This window comes from Otolemur garnettii, unplaced genomic scaffold, assembly GCF_000181295.1.
Source record: "Otolemur garnettii isolate 467f Iridium unplaced genomic scaffold, OtoGar3 scaffold00044, whole genome shotgun sequence".
NCBI lineage: Eukaryota > Metazoa > Chordata > Mammalia > Primates > Galagidae > Otolemur > Otolemur garnettii.
Window position 1 is genome coordinate 6,815,340 of NW_003852439.1, and position 8,549 is coordinate 6,823,888.

At 58.7% G+C, this 8,549-nt stretch overlaps 2 protein-coding genes and 1 non-coding gene across 5 annotated transcripts; 1 reads left to right on the plus strand and 2 right to left on the minus strand.

The window, feature by feature from the left end:
- Positions 1-1,087: 1,087 nt before the first annotated feature.
- WFIKKN1 (WAP, follistatin/kazal, immunoglobulin, kunitz and netrin domain containing 1) lies at positions 1,088-3,568 on the plus strand. Its single transcript, XM_003790746.3, has 2 exons — positions 1,088-1,267; positions 2,034-3,568. Exons 1-2 carry the CDS (start codon positions 1,100-1,102, stop codon positions 3,513-3,515), a joined length of 1,650 nt encoding a protein of 549 aa, XP_003790794.1. The 5' UTR covers positions 1,088-1,099; the 3' UTR covers positions 3,516-3,568.
- A 328-nt stretch (positions 3,569-3,896) lies between these two features.
- Positions 3,897-5,772, minus strand: METTL26 (methyltransferase like 26). 3 transcript variants are annotated; one of them, XM_003790882.3, is made up of 6 exons: positions 5,507-5,772; positions 5,015-5,177; positions 4,807-4,866; positions 4,357-4,424; positions 4,189-4,267; positions 3,897-4,111 (listed from the first exon to the last, which is right to left on the minus strand). In XM_003790882.3, exons 1-6 carry the CDS (start codon positions 5,701-5,703, stop codon positions 4,064-4,066), a joined length of 615 nt encoding a protein of 204 aa, XP_003790930.1. In that variant the 5' UTR covers positions 5,704-5,772; the 3' UTR covers positions 3,897-4,063. The 3 variants fall into 3 exon arrangements, 2 of the variants coding, with proteins under 2 accessions (XP_003790930.1, XP_012661171.1); XR_002773622.1 differs by having other exon boundaries at positions 4,085-4,111; positions 4,357-4,479; XM_012805717.2 differs by lacking the exons at positions 4,357-4,424; positions 5,015-5,177.
- A 310-nt stretch (positions 5,773-6,082) lies between these two features.
- TRNAG-CCC lies at positions 6,083-6,153 on the minus strand. The gene has a single exon. It is a non-coding gene; the product is annotated as a tRNA-Gly (tRNA).
- Positions 6,154-8,549: the final 2,396 nt, after the last annotated feature.

Sequence of the window (8,549 nt, forward strand, 5' to 3'; positions counted from 1 at the left end):
TAGGGCATCTGTGTTCTGGGAGCAACTTTCAGGACACTCTCTTTTCAGGGTGCAGTTCCACATGAGCCATGTATCCAGGGCTAGGCAGCCTGTGTGATAGATCCATTCATGTGGTCAGTGAACATGTGGACTGTCCCTGTGGGCAGCTGTAGGGCCTCACTTTTCTGTACATGCCTTTGCCCATTGAGGGAGGGCCCAGAGGGTACAGAGTCCTCAGTTTCCAGAGCCCTAGTTTGAAGGGTGAGGGGATCTCTGGGAATGCAAAGCCGTGTTCTTTGTCAAGCTCCGCCACCCCACAGTCAGCAGAGGAGGAGCAGGCTATGTGCAAAGGCATCAACCCAGGAGAGGAAATTCAACCCCAAGACTCAGTGTTACATGTAACCCGTCAGGGTCATGGAGAAGGTTGTAGAATCTTGCCCAGAAAGAGAACAGAGCCCCCTGCCACCATCTGCTGGGCTATGTGGATTCCCCATGGCTCACCTGTTCTCATAGATGACACTTGCCAGCCTAGACCTGCCTCAGCTGGTGGTGGGATGAGGAGCCTGTGCTTGTCCACCCCCACTGCATGGGAGCCTGAAGGGGTCCTCAGAGGTCAGGAATAAAAGCTGAGATCTGCCAGCCCTGCCCCCTCCCTCCTGAGCTGTAGGGGAGGGTCCTCAAGAAGACTTTGACCCCAGCTGGCCCTTCCTCCTAGAGCCTGGTGTAGAGGGAGGGGCTCAGGTTACAGCGTCCCCTCCATACCCCTCTCCGCCCCACAGTGACCCTCTTGGCCAGTGGCTCTGTGCTCCTGGGCCTCTGGCCCCTCCCCAGTCCTCTGCCCCTCCCCATCCCTGTCCTGCCCTGACCAGGGCCTAGAAGCCGCCACACACTGGTTAGAACAGCAGGACCAGGCCACGTGGACTGACTCTGAGCACAGAGAGACCCTGGAACTCACCTGTCTGGGCACTGGGACAAGCACCTGTGTGGGCTTCAGCCCCAGGGGCCAGAAGGGTGCCCAGAGAGTGGCCGGAGGGCGGATGCCTGCGGGGGCTGCACTCCGTGGGGCCCACACAGTGGCTGATAGCCACAGCCCCCCAAATCCCCTGGCCCAGCGGCCCCCATGCCCACCCCACGGCTGCTCCTGCCTCTCTTCCTCATGGGGCTGACCTCAGGGGCCAGCCTGCTACCAGAGCCTGGGAACCACCCAGGTGTGTGCCCCAACCAGCTCAGCCCCCATCTGTGGGTGGATGCCCAGAGCACCTGCGAGCGTGCATGCAGCCAGGACCAGGTGAGCGTGGTAGGGGCTGGGAGTGTTGGGGCTTGGACATGGCCAGCCTCGGGAAGTTCAGACCCCTGGCCCTTTTCTCTGAGGTGACCCCAACCCTAAGTCTGCTTTATTCTTGGGCTTGCCAAACTTTTTAGCTAGGCTGCTGGGCTGTTGGGCTGTTCTCCCCCACCCCCTTTTGCAGGAGGATCCCAGGGGACATTTGCCCTCAGTTGTCTGAAGAGCCAAGAGCCTATTACTTGCTCCCTCAGCTATCTCTTGCTCACCACACTCACCCCTTCCACTCTGGATACCATTTGTTCTTTGAAGAGCAGCATAGACACAGGCCTCTGACCAGGCTGGCAGACCTACCCTCACACAGCACTGCCCTGGCCTAAACCAGCAGATGCTGACCTCCAAGAGCAGGCAGGGCCAGCAGTCTGTGAGGCCAGAGCAGTGAGGCTGCACTATTTGAGTGGTAGGCAAACATGGCACACCCTTGCTGGGCCTCAGTGTCCTTATTGCTGTGATGAACATAATGCAACCACCTGGGGCTGTCTGAGGACTTGGTGAGGTTACAGGAGATGACCTGTGGCACAGTAGCTGGTCATGCCAGATGGAGGGAACTTCCTCAGCTTTTCAGAGAGGAAACTAAGGCTCGAGGGGAGGTAGTCATTGGCTCCAACCACATAGCAGGGGGCTCACCCCTGCCCTGATGCAGGGGTGGATACCCCTGGGGGAGGGCTGGGAAAGTGCTAGGGCTCCTGCTGAAGTGCCCCCCACTCCCTAGGACTGTGCAGCTGCTGAGAAGTGCTGCACCAACGTGTGCGGGCTGCACAGCTGTGTAGCAGCTCGCTTCCCTGATGGGGGCCCAGCTGCACCTGCCATCACGGCCTCCTGCGAAGGCTTTGTGTGCCCACAGCAGGGTTCCAATTGTGACATCTGGGATGGGCAGCCTGTGTGCCGCTGCCGAGATCGCTGTGAGAAGGAGCCCAGCTTCACCTGTGCCTCTGATGGCCTCACCTACTACAATCGCTGTTACATGGATGCTGAGGCCTGCCTGCGTGGTCTTCATCTCCACGTTGTACCCTGCAAACATGTCCTCAGCTGGCCACCCAGCAGCCCAGGGCCACCTGAAACCACTGCCCGCCCAACACCTGGTGTTGCCCCTGTCCCACCTGCCCTGTACAGTAGCCCCTCCCCACAGGCAGTGCAGGTGGGGGGCACTGCCAGCCTTCACTGCGATGTCAGCGGTCGCCCACCACCTGCCGTGACTTGGGAGAAGCAGAGCCACCAGCGGGAGAACTTGATCATGCGCCCAGACCAGATGTATGGCAACGTAGTAGTCACCAGCATTGGGCAGCTGGTGCTCTACAATGCCCGGCCTGAGGATGCTGGCCTGTACACCTGCACTGCGCGCAATGCGGCCGGCCTGCTGCGGGCTGACTTCCCGCTCTCTGTAGTCCAGCGGGAGCCGGCCAGGAGCAGGGGCCCCAGCATCCCAGCCCCAGCTGAGTGCCTGCCAGACACGCAGGCCTGCACTAACCCCACCAACATTCACCATGTCCTCTGGCACTTTGACCCTCAGCGGGGCGGTTGCATGACCTTCCCGGTCCCTGGCTGTGATGGGGCTGCCCGGGGCTTTGAAACATATGAGGCATGCCAGCAGGCCTGTACCCAAGGCCCCGGAGATGCCTGTGTGCTGCCCGCCGTGCAGGGCCCCTGCCAGGGTTGGGAGCCGCGTTGGGCCTATAGCCCGCTGCTGCAGCAGTGCCACCCTTTCGTGTACAGTGGCTGTGAGGGCAACAGCAACAACTTTGAGAGCCGTGAGAGCTGTGAAGATGCCTGCCCTGTCCCCCGCACACCCCCCTGCCGCACCTGCCGCTTCCGGAGCAAGCTGGCTTCCAGCCTGTGCCGCAGTGACTTTGCCATAGTGGGGCGGCTCACCGAGGTGCTGGAGGAGCCTGAAGCTGCTGGTGGTGGCATCGCCCGTGTGGCCTTGGACGATGTACTCAAGGATGACAAGATGGGTCTCAAATTCTTGGGCACCAAGTACCTGGAGGTGACACTAAGAGGCATGGACTGGGCCTGCCCCTGCCCCAATGTGACAGTAGGTGATGGGCCACTGGTCATCATGGGTGAGGTGCGTGACGGCGTGGCTGTGCTGGACTCAGGCAGTTATATCCGTGCTGCCAGTGAGAAGCGTGTTAAGAAGATCTCAGAGCTCCTTGAGAAGAAGGCCTGTGCACTGCTTAACCGCTTCCAGGACTAGCCACCCCTGAATGTCCACTCCCACTCTCCTGCCCTGCTTAATAATAAAAGCCTTCCTCCTGCCACAGTGTCTTGGCATACTGGTACTGGTCTGAGGATCCTGACCCTTGTAGATGCCCCCACACCCCAGCCTGTTTTCTAGCTGAGGACTTATCACTAAGTAGGGCTTTGGCTCTGGTGCAAGATCACCAGGAAGCAACAGTTCACTACAGGGGACTCCCTGTATCACCAAAACAATCCCTCCAGGACAGCAACTGTCTCTGGGTTCTCCCTCTACTATCTGAGCTCTAGTAGCAAAGCCCAGGATGCCCCTAACCCCTGATCCCTCCTGCCAACTACCCCCAACAAGGTGCTCCCAGGCGGCAACATGGTGGACACCAGCAAGAGGGCAGCAGAAAATACTTTATTCTGGACAGCCCACCAGCTGCCAGCCAAGAGGCCAGACTGGGTGGGGCTGGCACCAAGGCCTGGCACAAGGGCTGGTGGTGTTGGTTTGTGGCCAAAAGAGCCTTTAGCTGGGATGCAGGTAAGCTGGATGAAGGAGTGGGGTTACTTCTTCCGGAAAATCAAGCACTTGTTGTTGGCAGGCATGTCCACCTAGAGAAATGCTTTGTTGGAGGAGTGGCCCTTGGACCCCAGGGAGGCCACCTGTACCCCCATCTCTCCCCACCTACCATCCTCTCCAGGAGTAGGCCACTGGCCTGGCCCAAGTCACCCAGGAGGGCTGTGTCCCGAAGCCCCCACTCTGGATTCCTGCAGGGGGAAGAGAGATGGAGTCATGGCTTGGGGGATGTTCAGCCCACCTGGTCTCCCAGCCAGGCCCCCTCCCACCCAACTCTGACCTGCATCTGAGGGTCAGGTCAAAGTCCACATTGCTCTGTGGAGAGATCTTCCCGTTGACAGCATAGGGCTGTGAGGATGGAGGACACAGCCACTGGATGGGGGTCAGCCACTTCCCAGTGGTCCTAGGATAGACTTGCATGCTGGGGCCCAGAGAATGAAAAAGCAATACTCCCTTCCCTGTCCCATGGGGACAACCAAGAGGGTACAGAAAGACTGTGACAAGGAGGGGGAGGTTTCAGAGAGGAGAGCCTGGGTGTGTTTAAATGCTGGTGACAGGCAGCCATGAGAGGGTCCCTGAGGAGGGGCAGGGAGGTTGTGCCAGTGGCTGGCCAGAGCTCAGCTGGGAGCCAGGCAATCCAGAAAGGAGCAGGGCCATTGGGAACAGGGTGGGGGCCAGAAGGCAGCTGGGACCTCTGAGGTGAGGTCCTGTCTTTGGCAGAACCACTCACCCCGTAAGTAATGAGCAGAGCCTTGGGTTTGAGCAAGTGTCCTGCTGCTCTGAAGAGCCCCTGGAGAGGGGGAGGAAGGACAGCAGTGAGGCTCCTTCCCCATTCCCTACTGGTACCTGAGGTGAGTGTGGCACCCAGAGTCCCAGCTAGTGCAGAGTGAGGGGTGCGGTGGGCCAGAGGACAGCCTCACCCAACTCCTCCAACAAACCTCCGTGCACTTTAGGGGACTGATGTGCATCATGTTGATGCAGAGCAGCAGGTCCAGCGACTGCGGCAGGATCCCGCCCCACTGTTCCCAATGCCAGGTCACGTCTAGGTACAGCGGGGCCTTCATGTTGGACAACCCCTGGGCTTTAGCGGTGGCCAAAATGCTGCAGGAAGGGAGCGCACATTGAGGTACGGTCTTTCTGATGTCCCGCAGTCCTTCTCTCAGCAGGGCTCTGGCGCTGCACCGCAGCAGCCGGCTGGGCGCCCAGTTCTGCCTGACCCGCAAGACCTCCCACTTTCACACATCAGGGTCCCGCGCGGCTGTGGCCTGCCCGGCTGCACGGAGGCCCACGCGTCCCATGGCGCTCTGGGCTCGCACCATTCCGGACGCATACCCAGGGGCTCTCTCTTTCCAGGGCTGTTAGGGGAAGGGCCGCAGGCAGAGCAGGGCCGGGATGGCAGCTCTCTGGGCACACCCTCGCCCCGGCCGCACCTGTCCAGGCAGCGCTGGTCCACGTCGGACGGCTGCCACTCGGCATAAGGGAAGGCCTGCGCGAAGTAGGCCGCGTGCTGGCCGGAGCCCGAAGCCACTTCGAGCACACGGAAGCCGTGCTGGGCTGAGTCCACGTACTGCCGCAGCACGCTTAGGATGGGCTCCTTGTTTCGCTCAGCGGACGCCGCTACCAGCATCGCTGCCGCACCATCCACCTCACCTCCGACCCGGCGCGGGGCGCGTTGGGAGTTGTGGCGTCAAACTGGCGCGGGGCACATCGGGAGCTGTTGGTTGGTAATCGCAGGCAGAGGGACTACAACTCCCAGGAAGACGCGCGCCACCCGCTAAAGGACCTACAGCGGCTGGTACTCCCCGGTCTGGGTGCTGGGTGGCGAGCTCGGGCTACTGGTGCTCAGACGGTTCTCAGCTCAAACACTCCGTTGCCCAAGGCCGTGCCAGTGTTTTCTTAGCACTTTCCACTATCTGAAATGTTGATCTCGTTCGCGTTGCACCAGAATGGGCATTTTCTCGTTGTTTCGGGTTTTTTCTCTATCCTGAGATGGGTTAAAAAGTAAGTGCGCCGCCCGGGAATCGAACCCGGGTCGCAAGAATGGGAATCTTGCATGATACCACTACACCAGCGGCGCTCTTGCGACCAGGAGCGCCCAAGAGGCCTAGGAAATTGTGACGCGGCCGCCCCACCACCCTGCAGGAGCACCATCGTGCAAGTGCCGTCCGCAACCGTAGAAAACCTGGACTTAGTGGGCAGAGCCAACAGCGAAGCGGGAGGGTGGACTCAGCGTAGCCACAGGGTCTCGCGAGTGTTCCTGGCACCCTCCCGACTGAGGGGAGGGATGGGAATGAGGGACGCGGTTTTATCTAAGGCTTCGAATCAGACCTGCTCCATGGACATGGTAGACGTTCGGAAGCTGAGGAGGACGGGGTCCGGAGCGGGGCTGGGTTTCTATAGGGTAGGAGCGGGATGTCCCCGGAGAAGGGCAAGGGCTAAGGGGCGGACCTGGAGTCCCTCCAGGGTAGGAGGGCGTGTTTCCAGGGTAGGGGTTAAGGCCTGGGACTCCGAGGAAGCGGAGAGGCAGCGAGGTGGGGCTGGAGTCTCCCTGGAGTAAGAGGCGGTTGTCTTTGGAGGAGGAGAAGGGCTGCGGGGCAGGGCTGGGGCCCAGGGCTCCGGGGGAGGCGAAGGCTGGGCCCTAGAGAGGGGTGGGCGGGACCTCTGTGGAAGGCTAGGGACAACCGGGCGGTGGGCGGGGTGCTCCGGGCAGTGGGATGTTGGGGCCAGGGTGGGCGCCCGGCCTTCTGTAGAGGGCCTCCATGAGGGAAGCACGTTTTTCTGACAGTGAAACGAGGAGCGCCAGCGTCCACGGATAGCGTGAGGGGTCGGTGGACCCTGAAATCAAGTGGGAAGCCGCGGTTTGTGTGCGCACGAGGGTGTTTCCCCTGGTTGTCATGTTGGGATTTATGTCTCAAAGGGGTGCCCTTTTCCTCCACTCCCTGGGCAGCCCTTTGAGCAGGTGTTGTGTCCAGGTTCACGATGGCTCTGACCGGGTGCTTCAGCTTTCACACTTTGAAGCTCAAAGTTTTTCTTACCTAGTTCATCTTGCAAATCACTTCCTCTTAGTTTGTCACTTCCTCCTGGTTTGTCACAGGTCAGGAAGGTTGGGATCACCTGAGATCTAGGCACCTCAGGTGTCCCCTGGGATTCCCTGGGCAGAGCAGAGGGGACCGAGATTGATCTCCCTGCTTCCCTCTTGTATGGAGCTGCTTTAAGAAGCTGCCCACAGTGCCCAGCAGATGACATCATGTTTAATAGCATTGACCTCAGGGTTGATACCTGCTACATTTGCATTTATTGTTCTGGACTGGACACTGGGTTGGCCAACACCTACCCTCTGCACTTCTTGTTCAGAACCTGGATAGACTGAGTGGCGGCTTTTGCTAGAGAGAGCACGTGAGTACATATTTTCTGGAAAGTCATGGATGTGTGTCAGACAGTGACGAGGGTCCAAGATGCCCTAGGGATGCTGAGCCAGGGGTATCTGGAAGGTCCCATAGATGCTTCTTCTCCTGGTGGCATCTCCCTGGCAGCAGTGGTAGAGACTGTTGACCTTGGCCTATTGTTGAGGCCAGAGTTAGCTTCTCCTGTGGCTGAAAGTGGCTCCTTGGCACCCTGCTTAGAGATTTATTTTTCTTTAATATTTATTTGGACAGAATCTCACCTGGTTACTGTGCCATGGGCCTCTACCTCAAACTCCTGTGCTCAAGCAATCCTCTTGCCTTCAGCCTCTCAGGTAGCTGGGACTACAGGCACCTGCCTCAATGCCCAGCTAATTTTTCTATATTTAGCAGAGACAAGATCTCACTCTCGCTCAGGCTGGTCTCTTAACTCCTGAGCTCAAGCAATCCACCTGCCTCAGCTTCCTTTTTTTTTTTTTGGTTAGAGACAGGGTCTTACTTTTGCTCAGCTGGTCTGGAACTCCTGAGCTAAAGGGATTGCTGAGCCTCTCAGAGTGCTGGGATTCAGGTATGAGCCAACCCACCCAGCCTAGATTTATTATACACCAGATGGAAGGTGCTGTGGTGCAGGTCACTTTCCCAAATGAGTGTCTATCCACACAGTAAAATCAACAGTACCCAGCTAGCCATGAATCTTGGGTTTGTGCTATGGAGGAACTCAGCTCTTAGTACTGCCCACATGGCAAACACTTTCTGGCTCTGGCCTGGGCACTCAGTCCTGGTGTGTGGATGTACTTCCTTTCAGAAGACAAGTGTACTTTCACCTCCAGGAGCCTCTTGCCCCTAGTTTCTCAGAGCATGGCCTATAGGAGGTGCTTTACTGTACCTCCATCACCCTCACCGAGAGGTCTGGAAGCCAAGCCCCACCCACAATCCTTCCCTACACCCAGAAGGCCGACTCCATGCTTGTCTAGGGGCAAAAACTAGGTATAACTAATGTCCTAGGGTCCAGTCCCATGTGTCTACTGTTCACTAGACCCCTCACCCAAGTGGGGACTCCTGTCTCTGCATG